Here is a 15478-nt window from a genome sequence, read left to right as displayed (position 1 = left end):
TCCTTGGTTAAAAAGAGCTAATGTACAGAGTAACAAATTGATTGATTCACTTAAGCAGTGCATGTTCATTCTAGATTGGTTGGTTGTGGGTATTTTGGTTATAGTGGTGCTTTTGGTGGTGGTTTCATTTCATTTAATGGCTCATCTCCTTCTATTTATATCGTTGTTGGTTGCCCTTTTCGCAGATGTGTAGCATTGTGCAGTTTAGGTATTTGGATTTGTGAAGAACTAGTCCATGAGTCTCATCATCCTCAAATCAAGGAAGCTCTGAATGTAATTTGTGTTTCCTTAAAGGTAAAAAAAAAAAAAGACCTATCCCAATATATATGGAATATATTAATATAGTATAGAATGCAGGACTATTTTTCTCCAAATGTCAATTATATATTGTGTCCTTATAGAATAAAACATATAAGAAATGTGTTCATTAATTTTATATTACATTATTTCTTTGATCCTGACTTTTTCCTTCAGAGTGGTCCTTCTCTTGAACTTAGGATATCCTAGTGATAAACTGTTTTATTTCAACTTTTTATGTCACTTAACAACATATATAGGGTTATTTTTTCCTAATCAATATTTTTGTAACCTACTCTTTAATCCTTAATACTTCTGAATTCTTGAGCTGTTAAGTGTTTTAGCTTTATTATTCAAATTAAATGCTCCCTTTGTAACCAGAGTAAGATTTGTTAAAAAAATAATAACCTAATTACTTGGAGAATCTGACTGAGTAAATTTTTTGCTTGTGAAAGTATGCATGATATTTTTGTCTTAAAACTGTAATGCAATATCTATATAGACTTCTAAACATAAAACATACAAATATTACTTGACAAATATTTCTGAGTATATACTATGTTTGAGGTGGTTTGCTAGTCAGAGTGAGGGATACCACTCTGAATAAAATACAATTGTATACACTAGATTCAAGAGATTAATAATATGAGGCAGAAAAGGATTAAAATGAGAGTAATAAAACAGAAAGCTGAGACAACCAAATGAGTGGGTGCATATAACATGCTAATTGAGGTCAGAGGAAGCTGAGATCACTTTGACTTAAGTAATAGAGAAGACTTTGGAAAGAGGAGATGTGGGGGAGTGGGGGAGATTTGGTCATAGAGAGTTAAACATAACAAGTTTGAATTTATGCCACTGAGGAGTCATCCAAGAGCTTTAAGCATAGAGAATGTCAGCATCAGTGCAGTTCTTTAGATTAATTTGAAAGTAAGTAGATTGGAATGGGGAAATGATTGATAAGGAAATTAGCAGTTTATGGGCTATTGCAGAAATCCAGGTAAGAGAAGACTAAAGAAAAAAAAACTTTAATGGGGACAGACATTCAAAATTAAAAATAAAGTTAATTGTGTTTTAGGATGTGTTGTGAATTTTTGTTTTGCAGCTGTGTATTTATCTTAATATTTTAATAAACATAAAATCGCAAAAAGAAACATGTATGAAATTTAAAATTTTTCAGCAGCTAATGCATTAATGAATATTTTGTTGTTGTTTTTACAGTTTACTAATAAAACAGTAGCCCATGTAGCTTGTAACATGCTTCACATGCTGGTTCATTACGTACCTAGACTTCAGATTTACCAGCCTGATTCTCCCTTGAAAATTATTCAAGTAAGTATTTCTCATTTATTATGACCCTGTTAAATATAATAAATCTACTCCTATATATTTTAACATGTACATAAAAAAGTATAATGAGATAGACATTTTTGAGAGCAAATAACATAATATGTGCATATTTTGCCTTCTTTTTAAATTTTTATTATTTCATATTTTTGTATCAAATTTATTCATATACTATTCAGAGTATATGTTTATTTAAAAAGCCACATTATAAAATAGCTTTTTTTTAAAAGCATATATTTACCTACACACACACACACACACACAGAAATGTCTGGAAAGACAAGAGTAGATTTCTTTTTATTTTTCTCTCTCTCTCTCTTTTTTTTTAAGTAAGAATGGGGCTTGAAACTCACAACCCCAAGGTTGAGAGTCTGTTCTGGGCGCCTGGAATGACTCAGTGGGTTAAAGCCTCTGCCTTTGGCTCAGGTCATTAACTCAGGGTCCTGGAATTGAGTCCCGCATCAGGCTCTCTGCTTGGTGGGGAGGTTGCTTACCCCTGTCTCTCTGCCTGCATCTCTACCTACTTGTGATCTCTGTCTGTCAAATAAATGAATAAAATCTTAAAAAAAGAAAAAGTCACATGTTCTACCAGCTGAGCCAGCCAGGCACCCTGAGAGTGGATTTCCTTATTTTCCCCCCCACCTTTATTGAGAAATAGTTGACAAATGTTGTATGTATTTAAAATGTAGAACATTATGATTTGATAATTGTGGAATGATTACCAAGGACAAGATAATTAACACATTCATTACCTCACATAGTTAACTGTTTGTTCGTTTGTTTATGGTGAGAATGCTTAAGCTCTGCTCTTAGCAACTTCCAGATATTCAGTAAATGATTAACTATAGTTACCATGCTTTACATTAGATCCTTAGAACTTACTGTTGTTATAACTTAAAATGTATACCTTTTGACCTATAGCTCACCATTTCCCTCTTCTCCTCCTAGCCCCTGGCCACCACTATTCTATTCTGTTTCTATGAAAGCAGCATTCTTTTTTTTTTGTTGTTTGTTTTTTTTTAAGATTCCACATACAAGTTTGTTACATATAATACTTGCCTTTCTCTGTCTGGCTTATTTCTCTTATAGTAATGCCCTTCAGGTTCATCCATGTTGTCACAAATGGCAGGATTTCTCTTTTATGGCTGAATAATAATATTCCATTGTGTGTATATACACACATATTTTTTAAAATTCATTTATTCATTGAAGGACATTTACATTGTTTCTGTATCTTTGCTATTGTGAATAATGCTGCAGTGAACATGGTGTGCAGAGATACTGATTTGATTTCCTTCAGATATATACCTAGAAGCAGGATTGCTGGATCATTATGGTAGGGTTTTTTTTTTTGTTTGTTTTGTTTCATTTTTGATCATATGGTAGTTCTATTTGTAATATTTTGAGGAACCTCCATACTGTTTTCCATAAAGGCTGTAGCAGTTCACATTCCCACCAAGGTGTATATCAGTTTTCTTTTCTCTACCTCCTTGCCAACATCTGTTACCTCTTGTCTTTTTGATAATAGCCATTCTAACAGATGTAAGGTGATATCTCATTGTGGTTTTGATTTGTATTTTCCTCATGATTAGTGATGTTGAGCACTTTTTCATATACCTATTAACCATTTGAATATCTTCCTTAGAAAAATGTTTATTCAGGTCCTTTGCCTGTTATAAATTGGATTATTTGCTTTTTTGCTATTGAGTTTGAGTTCTTCATATATTTTATGTATTAACCCCTTATCCAATTACATGGTTTTTAAATACTTTCTCCCATTCCTTTTCAATTTATTGCTTCCTTTGCTGTGCAGATGCTCTTTAGTTTGATGTGGTCTCACGTATTTATTTGAGCTTCTGCTATCTGTTTTTGGTGTCTTATCTAAAAAATCAGTGCCAAGACCAGTATCAAGAATATTTTTCCTATGCTTTCCTCTAGGAGTTTTATGGTTTCAGGTCTTAAATTTAAGTCTTTGATTCATTTCAAGTTAATTTTTGTCAATGGCGTGAAACAGGGGTCCAGTTTCATTCTTCTGCATGTGGATATCCAGTTTTCTTAACCTATTTATTAAAGATATTGTCCTTTTACTATTGTACATTCTTGGTGCTCTTATCAAAGATTAGTTGACTGTAAATGTGTGGGTTTAGGTTTTAGGCTCTCTATTCTGGTTCGCTGATCAATGTGCCTGTTTTTATGTCAGTGCCTTACTGTTAGTACTGTGTTGTGATTACTGTAGCTTTATAATGAAGCTAGAAATCAGGAAGTATGATGCCTCTAGTTTTGTTGTTCCTCAAGATTGTAGGTTCTTTGGGGTTTTCTATGGTACCATACAAAATTCAGGATAGTTTTTTCTTTTTCTGAGAAAAATGCCATTAAAATTTTAATAGAAATTACATTGACACTCTAGATCACTATGGGTAGTATGAACAATCAAACAATATTCTTCCCATCTATAACATGGAATATCTTTCCATTTATTTTTGTCTTCAATTTCATTCATCTGTGTTTTAATAGTTTGCAATGTATGGATCTTTTACCTCCATGTTTATATTTATTCCTAAGTATTTCATTGATTTTAATGCTACTGCAAATGGGATATCTTTCTTAATTTCTTTTTCTGACGGGTCATTGGTAGTACATAGAAATGCAACTGATTTTTGTATATTAATTTTTAATCCTGAAACTTGACTGAATTCATTTATTAATTCTGACACTTTTTGGTGAAATGTTTAAGGTTTCCTAAGTATGAGATGATGTCATCTGCAAACAAATAATTTTACTTCTTCTTTTCAGATTTGGATGTCTTTTAATTCTTTTTCTTCCCTAATTGCTATGGTAGGACTTCAGGTATTATGCTGAATAGAAATGGCAATTGTGGGCATCCTTGTCTTGCTCCTGACCTTAGAGGAAAAGCTTTTAACTTTTTGCCATTGAGTATGATGTTAGCTGTTGGTTTGTCAATGGCCTTTATTATCTTGAAGTACATTCCTTCTGTAACTAATTTGTTGAGTAAAATAGATTTCTTGAGTGATAGAATTGCAGATGATTTTTATAAATTGTTTTGCTCATCTGTATACTCTCATTTTTCTATGAACATATTTGTCTCCTTAAATATATTGATTCATGAGTTGAATTTGTAAAAAATCCATTTATAGTGGACAGACTTTATATGATTTTGGTTCCATACATATGAGGATTATAAATGACTGATAGTTAAGAATACTTGAAAAACTTACTATTAAAAATTACTTTGAAGTAACAATGTTAATATATTTAGGATTTTAAAATGTGGTTAAACTTTCATCAGTAGATTTTTTTTATCACTTCACCATTAACATTTAAGTTTTAGGATGCATCATTATTTAACCTATTTTGAACTTTTTTTTCTTTGCTGACAGATCCTAATAGCCACCATTACCCATCTTTTGCCAAGTACGGAAGCTTCATCTTATGAAATGGATAAAAGGGTAATTTAAATTTTGTTTGATATTTGATACATGTTTAGTAAAATATTTATGTTTTAAAATTGCAAAGATATATATAGTTACATGGTAAATATTAATTCATCTTGTGCTTAAAAATTGCTATAATGAGAAATATATCTTTTAAAATTTATTATTTTTTAAAAAATGTTAAACCCCAAATTATAAAATCTTTTTTAAATTAACATGTAATCTATTATTTGTTTCAGGGGTACAGGTCTGTGATTCATCAGTCTTACACAATTCACAGCACTCACCATACCACATACCCTCCCCAGTGTCCATCACCCAGCTACCCTATCTCTCCCACTCCCCAAGCCCCCAGCAATCCTCTGTTTCCTGAGATTAAGAGTCTCTTAAGGTTTGTCTCTCTCTCTGGTTTTGTTTTGTTTCATTTTCCCCTCTTCTCAAATTCCTCATATCAGTGAGATCATACAATACTTGTCTTTCTCTGATTGACTTATGAAATATATCTTTACATTATTTAAGAGTAACTAAATTGTATTTTAGTTCAAATTTCAAGTTAATCATGGTCATTTGTAAAGTCTTTGAATCTCAGGATTGTGAGCAACCTTGGAGGATATTTTGTTTATTTCTCTTTATCCTGCCAAATTATGGTCATGTTTATGCCTGAAAATTAGTAATTATGAGGAATTCATCAACTCTTCGAAGCTAACTATATATCTTTATATAGCTGTTACTGATAGAAAATAAAGAAATTTCCATTAAGGAGAGTACTTGTAATAGAGTTATGGCACATAGAAGAAGGCATACCCTCTGGCCACAAAAAGTTCTACAGGATTGCGTTTACCTCAGTAAATTCATTGTGAGACTCCTTTAACTATTTCAGATACTGTATTTGTCAATCTAAAGTTTCCATTTGGTCTCTTTTAATAGTTTCCATAGCTTTCCTGAAATCTACATTTCTTCATCAATTATATCTGTCTTCTCTTTTAGATTTTTAATATATTTATCATAATTATTTTAAAGTAATGACTTTAAATTCTGCTAAATTCAATATCTGGGTTATTGCCATGTTTATATCTATTGAAATCTTTTCCTCTTGACTATGGATTCCATTTTCCTGTTTGTGCGTATGTCTTAGTTTTTTATTTAGGCATTGTACATAACATGTTATGAGACTCTAGAACTGTGCTGCCCAGGATAGTGGCTACTAACTACATGTGACTTTAAATTTAAATAAAGGTAAATTAAAAGTTTATTTAAAATTTTAATTCGCTTATTTGCGCTAACCACATTTCAAGGGCCTAATAGCCCCATGGACAATATATACTATTTCCATCATTTCACAAAGTTCTGTTAATCAAGGCTGCTCTAGATTCTGTTCATTTCCTCTGAAAATTATTTTATTCCTTTCCATTTTCACATCCCAATCTTGCATTCTATTCTCCATATCTGTGTCACCATCTCTTAATCATACGGTGTTGAAATCTCAAAAAAGCAGAGTTGTTGGAGAAGGATGAATTTCAGTTTTCATTGTGTTGCATGTAAGGAATATTGCCTAGTAAAACCACCAGCAAAGCAACTCTGTATACCTAAAGTAGTAAATTTGAAGCTAGAAACAAAATTACTGGTATCGTCAACACATGAGTAGTATTAAACTATGGGAATATATATGCTTACTTAAGGAGAAGTTACAGAGTAAGAAGAGTTATTAGCAAAGTAGAACACCTTGAAGAATAAAAGAGCAGGGGCTCACCAAAATAGAAGATAGAGACACAGGAGGCTCCTGAATTTTCTTCCTCCTGTGGATGCACAGAAGATGCAGCTACACATGGAGCAATTCTCTTTGAGAGAAATCCAGAAACTAGTTGAAAGATCCTACACATTGGCTAACTGAGAAAATACCCGCATCAAAATATGTAGGAAACATTAAAAAAAAAAAAAGTAGGAAACATTGAGGTACATTCTTGCGATAAACCCCACTGTTGGCACAACCTGGAGAGAACCCCCAACTGCTGGGGTCTCTCTGAGGAGAGAAGGGTTTAGACCACACATCTAGCACCCCAACTTTTAAGTCTGCCACCCCAGGGATGGGCTTCTAAATCACTTGGCTCTGAAGAGGGCTTATATTCACGAGTCCCCCAGAAGTATAGGAAATAAAGGAGCACTCGTTAAGAGTGTGAGCATGTGCTATCCATATTCCCCCGGGTTTCAGCGCAGGGGGAAGAGGCATTCTTTCCCTATAAAGAATTTGAATGCATATTTTCCCAACTGCTGCTTGAGGGTCTAGCTTCTAATCAGCCTTCATCCAGGTGCTGACTGCAGTCCTCCTGGAAGCCCATTAGAACCAGTGGGCAGTTCCCCTGTACTCTCCCTCTGGCTGGCTCCAGGTCTCCAGCTTTTCCCTAGAAGGAGCTTGTTGACACTAAATGAGTGGCTCCCAAATCACCTCATTCTGGGAGCAGACAGAACTTGGCATTCATGAATTCTCTAGAAACACACAAAACAGAGGTGGTTCTATTTGCACCAGCACTCCCAGCAACTGTTTCTTTTGGCTTAGCACAGAATGAGTAAGCAAAAATAGCCAGCTCTCAATTTCTCTGTTAGGAGTTAGACTGTATAGCTAGTATCGCAACTTGACCAGCTGTTCCTGAAAGCTTTCCAGTTAGCCTGGATCTGGGAGCTGAAGGGGTAGGTGATTAGTAGTCCTTCAGGAGCCTAAATCGGTATATTGGCATTTCCCACCCTTTTAGGACACAGCTTGGACAGTCATGGAGGTTTGAGGGACAGCTAAGAGCTTGAGCCAAGAAGCTGTATAGTCTCAGCCTGGCTGAGACTTATATAATTGGAATATATAATATATAATTGGAATATGTTTCCAATTATATAAGTATCTTATAGGAAGACAGTTTGAGACTGTATAAATATCCTATTATTTCTTAAACCTTTACTAAGTAGTTTTGCTAGCCATTGATAACTCTTACCAGAATTAAATGTTGTTATGATAGTTCCAAATGGTGATTTCCTAATTCTGTCATTATGTTTACATTCATTAGTTTTCGGTGATAAGGAAGAGCTTTCTCTTATCCCCTATTCATTTTACCACAGTGGGATCATGATTCTTTCTTTATGCAGTGGATTGTATTCCTTAGTTTTTTACTATCATTATTTATTTCAAAGCTCAAAATGTTCCAGATTTTAGCCAGTGGGAATGCCCTTTAAATTGTCTTCTTTGTCCTTTTTGTCATATCCTCCTCATTGTTCTTTCATCATATCCTTAAATTCTGTTGCCACAGAATTTTTTACTCATCTTGTATTTTCCCTGACCCAATACTGGAATTAGCTATTTCCCCAAGGAATGTTGGTTCCATTGAGTGGAAATAAAGATCTAGGAACTAGCTGTTTACATGGTCATTGGGTTGTGGGTTGTTTTTTTTTTTTTTTGAAGTCCCTCCCAACAGATAGAGCTAAAAAATAAATATGTATACACACAAATATATAGTATGTATTTTATGTGTGTGTGTATTGAAACACCATGAGTTTGCCTTGACACCTCTGATTCTAGTCCAACACCACAAGGTTCAGTCTGTCCTCCCCTTTTACTTATTTGTAACTAACTGCCCCAATAATGAGAACCTAGCTCCCATACACAGTTATCCACAATGTATTTACTTCTTTGTGCAGTTTTAGAAAAATAAAGGCAGTTTCAGAATATATTTATGCCTGTATATAGTTACCAAGAGAGTATATAGTTCAAAAGCTCTGTTTAAAAGTTATTTAGGTTACTTCTCCCTCCACTTAGCCTCACTTCATTGTGGTTATAGACTTCATTTGAAATATAGTTCAGGTTATTTTTTCAGTTTGCTTTCCTAAATTTTAGTGTTTTCTCCCTGTTGTTCTCAGGTTTTTTTAGTTTATGCTTTATCCATTCTTTATTTCTGCACAAGTGAGCAGTTAACATTTATAATTTGTTTTCTTCTTGTTAAGAGTCATATTTTAGATATTCTTTGGTGCTTTGGTTTTTTTAATTTATAGGATATCTTAGAAATTCACAATACTTCATAAAGATCTTCCTATATAAGTATATAGGATTATTTCTCCATTGTGTGAATGTACTGTAGTTTATTCAACTCACTGTCCTATGTGTGAATGAATAGGGTTTTTTCAGAATTTCGCAATTGCAAAGAATGCTTCAGTGACTAACTATGTGCCTGTATATTTTTACATAATTGGAATGTGTCTTCAAGGTATATTTCTAGAAGTGGAATTGCTGGGTCAGAAGGTAAACAGATAGGTAATTTTGTTAAATATTGGCATTCCCAGAAGCAAACTGTGAGTGTGTTTGCCCAGAGTCTTAACCACACAGTGTGTCTTATTTGGAAATTTTTGCCAATGTGTGGGGGGAACAATCTCACTGTACTTTTCATTTACCTTGCTCTTTTAATAAGTGAGGTTGAATATCCCATTTACTATTTTTATCCCTAATTTTTATTTTTGTGAATCATCTATTCATTTCCTCTTCCTTTAAAAAAAAAATTTATTTAATATGTGTAATCGCTATACCCAGCAAGGGGCTTAAACTCACAACCCCAAGATCATTAGTCGCATTCTCCACCATTTGAGCCAGCCAGGCGCCCCATCTATTTATATCTTACATTTTCTGTCAGGTTTTAGTATTTTCCCCTCAAGTTTTATGTACTAGGGATTTTAGCTCTTAACTGTGATATATGTTACAGATATTTTCTTTCCCCCTCCCCATTTGTCTTTTGCTTTTGTTTATGGTGTACTTTTTTATTGTTTCTTGTGGGGGGATCAAGGAAAAAATTAGTTTTTATGTAGTCAGTTTATTTTTCGTTGTGTCTGAATTATCAATCATAGATAGAAAGCCTTTCTCTGTACCCTAGATAAAGAGGATTCTTCTAATACTTGTGTGGTTTCATTTTTTTAATATTTTTATCCCTCACCCATTTGAAGTTTATTCTGTATGTTTTGAGACAGAGATACAATTTTTGTTGTTTTTCCAAGGGGATAACCAGATTAAAAAGTTCTCTTTTGCCCTTTAGAGAATAATCAATTTATGAAATTACTTGGTTCTGTTTCTTCAGATTCTGTACTATCAGTTTTCAGACTCTTACTGACAAGATCTCTTTAATACTGTTAAGTATTATTGAAGATCTCAAATGACTTTTTTTCTTATGGGTTATATAGGCATACCTTGGAAGTACTTGGTTTTGGTTTTAGACTACCACAGTAGAGTGAATAACTCAGTAAAGCAAGCCAAATGAATTTTTTGGTTTCTCAGTGCATATTAAAGTTACGTTTAAACTGCACCTTAATCTCTTAAGTGTGCAGTAGCAATATGTCCCAAAAAACAGTGTATAAACTTTAATTTAAAAATACCTTATTGTTGGGGCGCCTGGGTGGCTCAGTGGGTTAAAGCCTCTGCCTTCAGCTCAGGTCATGATCTCAGGGTCCTGAGATCGAGCCCCACATCGGACTCTCTGCTCAGCGGGAAGCCTGCTTCCTCCTCTCTCTCTCTATGCCTACTTGTGATCTCTATCTGTCAAATAAATAAATAAATCTTTAAAAAAAATCCAACCTTATTGTTAAAAATATGCTAACCATGATCTTAGCTTTCAGTGAATTGTAGTCTTTTGCTGGTGGAGAGTCCTGGCTTAGTGTTGATGGCTGATCAGGGTGATTACTGCAGGTTGGGGTGGCAGTGGCAATTTCTGAACATAAGTCAACAATGAAGTTTGCCACATTGATTGACTCTTTCTCCCACAATTTCTCTGTAGCGTGCAATGCTGTTTGATAGCATTTTACCCATAGTATAGAACTTCTTTCAGAGTTGGAGTAAGTCCTTTCAAACACTTTATCAACTACATTTATGTAGTATTCTGAATCCTTTGTTGTAATTTCAACAGTCTTCACGGCATCTTTAGGAGAAGATTTCATCTCAAGGAGCCACTTGCTTTGCTTGTTCATAAGCAGGAATTTCTTACTCATTAAAGTTTGATCATGAGCTTGTAGCAATTCAGTCATATCTGCAGGCTCCAATTCTAGTTCTCTTGGTAATTCTACCAATTCTGCTTCCTCCGCTGAAATCTTCAGCTCCTCAATGTCATCCCGTGAGGTTTAGAATCACTTTTCCAAACTCCCATTAATGTTGATATTTTTTACCTTTTCCCATGAACCATAAATGTTTTTTTATGACATCTAGAGTGGTGAATCCTTTCCAGAAGGTTTTCAGTTCACTTTAGATCCTTCAGACGAATCACTGTCTGTGGCAGCTGTAGTCTTATGAAATGTATTTCTTTTGCAAGAAGACTTGAAATAAAAATTTCTCCTTAATCCATGGGCTACAGAATGGATGTTGTGTTAGCAGGCATGAAAACAACATTATTCTCATTGTGCATCTCCATCAGAGCTCTTGGACTTAAAATACTGAGTAAACCATCCATGTATAAAGCACAGGCATAATAGATGTAGCATAATTCTTTTTCTAAATCTTTTTTTATTATTTTTATTAACATATAATGTAGTATTTGCCCAGGGGTACAGGTCTGTGAATCGTCAGGCTTACACACTTCACAGCCCTCACCGTATCACATACTCTCCCCAGTGTCCACAACCCAACCACCCTCTCCATACCCCTCTCCCCCTAGCAACCCTCAGTTTGTTCTGTGAGATTAAGAGTCTCTTATAGTTTGTCTGTAGCATAATTCTCAAGGGCCAGAGGATTTTTGGAATGGTAAACGAACACTGGCTTCAACTAAAGTCACTAGCTGCATTAGCCTCTACTGAAAGAGGCAGCCTGTCCGTTGAAGCTTTAAAGCCAGACTTTGACTTCTCTCTAGCTATGAAAGTCCTAGATGGCATTTTCAAATAGAAGGCTGTTTTGTTTATGTTGAAAATCTCTCGTTTAGTGTAGCTAATCTTCTGGATAACTTGCTGCAGCCTTTTTATCAGCATTTGCTACTTCACCTTGTACCTGTATGTTACGGAGATGGTTTCTTTCCTTAAACCTCACAATTCAGTCTCTTCTAGCTTCAGACTTCTCTTCTGTAGTTTCCTCACCTCTCTCAGCCTTCACAGAATTTAAGAGAATTAGGGCCTTCCTCTGGATTAGGCTTTTTGACTTAGGGGAATTTTGCAGCTTCTCTGATCTTCCATCCAGACCATAAAACTTTCTCTATGTCAGCAATACAGCTATATTGCTTTCTTATTAACATTCATGTGTTTACTGGGGTAGCACTTTTACTTTCCTTCAAAACTTTTCCTTTGTATTCACAGCTTGGCTGTTTGGCGCAAAAAACCCTAGTTTTCAGCCTGTCTTGACTTTCAACATGCCTTCCCCAACATGCCTAGACTTAATTTCTAGCTTTTGATTAAAGTGAGAGTCATGTGATTCTTCCTTTCACTTGGACACTTTAGAGGCCATTGTAGGATTATTAATTGGCCTAATTTCAGTATTGTTGTGTCTCAAGGAATAGGGAGGCCTGAGGAGAGAGAAGAGGGATGGGGGAATGGCTGGTTAGTGGAGCAGTCAGAGCACAGTGTTTACTGAGTAAGTTTGCTGTCTGATATGAACATGGTTTGTGGCACCCCCAAACAACTACAATATAAATATCACAGATCACCCAACAAATATAGTAATAATAAAAAAGTTAGAAATATTGTGAGAATTCCCAAAATATGACACAGAGACATCAAATGAACAAATGCAGTCAGAAAATGGTGCTCATGGGCTTGCTCAACATAGGATTGCTACAGACCTTCAATTTATAAAAAATGCAGTATCTGTAAAGTGAAGCACAATAAAATGAAGTATGCTTGTGTTTTATCCACTTGATCTGTCTTATACTGAGAGTGGTATATTGAAGTCTCCTTAATGTTTCTGAATTTCCTTGAACCTTTTATAGTTTTTGCTTTATAAAGATAGTCACTATATTATTTGACACATAGATATTCATAAAAATTTTTTTAAGATTTTGTTTATCTATTTGACAGAGATCACAAGTAGGCAAAGAGGCAGGCAGAGAGAGAGGAGGAAGCAGGCTCCCTGCTGAGCAGAGAGCCTGACGTGGGGCTCGATCCCAGGACCCTGGGATCATGACTTAAGCTGAAGGCAGAGGCTTTAACCCACTGAGCCACCCAGGTGCCCCTCATAAATGTTTTAGCTTCATCTTGAATTGCAACTTTCAACATTAATGCTTTTTGGCTTAATTTTAATTAGCATATTGCATTTTCTGAGTTTCTTTTTCTACATGACATATTTCCTTTGTTCTTTTATTTTTTAAGTTTCTTTTGGTATTCAGGAAATTTTATACTTTGTTCTTTTGGTTACTTTTCTGTGTATACCTTTTTAAAATGTCTTTATTCCCTTGCTTTCTTAATTAAGCTCTTACTTTTTAAAACACCTTCTATGTGGTTTGTGATTATTTAATGGTATCCTTTATCTCCTATCTATTGCCTATACATTAATAAATGAGCTTATTTTTCCTCTCTTGTTGCCTCTATTTTTGGTTACTTTATTTCTACATGTAACATATAGCATATGTCATATAATAAATGATTCTTCTGTGCTCATTTCTATCTTTATTTTTTTAATCTTAGCTCTGTAACCAAATATATCAGATACTCATCATTCTTTTTGCTGAAGTTTCTCAGTCAACTACTTGGTTAGATGAAATTCATCTTTATTCATCAAGATAGTCTCAGGAATACACAATTCCCTGAGTGCTTGTATATTTAAAACATTTTCTGTGACCCTGATATTTGAGAAACATCTTGGTTAGATTTAGAATCCTTAGGTTCACATTCACGTTAAGTCCCCCCCAGCAATGTTGCCTTGTTTTGTGCATTATTTTTTGCATTTTATTTTCATTTTTGTATACATTGAAATTATTTCATCTTTTCTCTAGGAGGCCCTTAAGATACTTTTTCTTTATGTCTGAAGTCTTTGAAAGTTTTATCAGGGTATGTGTAGAGTTGATTATTGCAGGTCAGTTTGTCCTGGCTTCTGGTGGATGACCTTTTTAACATGTATATTTCAGAGACCCTAATTATATGTAAATTAGACATTTTTTCCGTATCATTTATTTCAGTCATTTTCTCTCTGATGCTTTTTATCTTTCTTTAAATCTCATTTTTATTCTGTCAGTTGTTATCCCAGTGTTCTTCAGTGCCCTGTGTTAAATTTGGTTTTTGTTTTTTTTTCAAATTTATTCTTCCTTAGGCACCTTATAATTTAGGCTTCATTTCTAAATTTTGTCCTTTTACTTCTTTCCTGACTTGAAACAGTTCTTCCTTTCTTGGTCTATTTTTTCTTAGTTTTAATTTCTGATTTAAGGTGGGGTTTTCTTTGTCCCCCATATCTAAATGCTGTTTGATAATATATAACTTAGATTAGAATTGTTGTGTTGTAGTTTTCATCTGCTTCATAATAGGGTTTTTTGGGTGGGGGTTTCATAAGCTGAATTGCTTAGAGTCTCATTTTTGTTTTCTTTTTACAATAATTTTTTAAAAATATTTATTTATTTATTTATTTGACAGACAGAGATCACAGGTAGGCTGAGAGGCAGGCAGAGAGAGGGGAGGGGGAAGCAGGCTCCCTGTGGAGCAGAGAGCCTGATGAGGGGCTTGATCCCAGGACCCTGGGATCATGACCTGAGCCGAAGGCAGAGGCTTTAACCCACTGAGCCACCCAGGCGCCCCTATAATAATTTTATAGAGATAGAATTGCTTCATTTCTGTGGGCAAGTTTGGTGGCTTCGGGTGGATTACAAGATTCCAGCTCCTTCTGGTGGTTCAACGAAGTATAGTGTGTTCATTGTGTTTTTAAGGAAAGGAATTAAAAAACCATCAATTTATTGGATGATGCTTTTTAAAGAGAGAAATTATAGGTCCACGATTTTTTTAAGCTTTTTTTTTTTTTTAAGATTTTATTTATTTGAGAGAGACAGAGACAGAGAACACAAGCAGGGGAGAGGCAGAGGGAGAGGGAGAAGCAGACTCCCCGCTGACATGGAAGCTGGATGTGGGGGTCAGTCCCAGGACCCTGGGATCTGCTGAAAGCAGATGCTTAACCATCTGAGCCATGCAGGTGCTGCAGATCCGTAATTTTTAAAGTTTAAGTCTTGTGAGATCCTTAATTTCTCTCTTGCTTTTTCTTTTTACTACATGATTTCCACAGGCTGTCTCCCTATTCCTTCTTAACATTCTTCTCCCCCAAAGCATTACCTTCCCTGTGTGTGTACTTTTAAGTCCTTTTTTTAACCACTCAGTATCGATCTATCAATATATTTTTTTCGGTATTCTCACACTTAGGGCAACTTTTTCTTTCTGGCTTGGTTTTTGGGTTTGTACTCAGTTCTTTTCTCTCTTTT

The 15478-nt window shown here is 34.7% G+C and overlaps 1 protein-coding gene across 2 annotated transcripts in view; it reads left to right on the top strand.

Annotated features, from left to right (window-relative positions):
• The window catches only part of RALGAPA1 (Ral GTPase activating protein catalytic subunit alpha 1), a 253276-nt gene that overhangs the window by 133926 nt on the left and 103872 nt on the right, over positions 1 to 15478 (top strand). For both annotated transcript variants that reach the window (XM_080808120.1, XM_080808119.1), the window contains 3 exons: positions 186 to 294; positions 1516 to 1626; positions 5040 to 5108. In XM_080808120.1, the coding sequence (XP_080664246.1) occupies positions 186 to 294; positions 1516 to 1626; positions 5040 to 5108 (289 nt within the window). The remainder of the gene's footprint in view (positions 1 to 185; positions 295 to 1515; positions 1627 to 5039; positions 5109 to 15478) is intronic.

The sequence above is a fragment of the Martes martes genome (assembly GCF_963455335.1).
Source record: "Martes martes genome assembly, chromosome: 7".
Classification (NCBI taxonomy): domain Eukaryota; kingdom Metazoa; phylum Chordata; class Mammalia; order Carnivora; family Mustelidae; genus Martes; species Martes martes.
The sequence above is the reverse complement of the archived record's forward strand: the minus strand, read 5'-3'. Positions and strand labels throughout refer to the sequence as shown.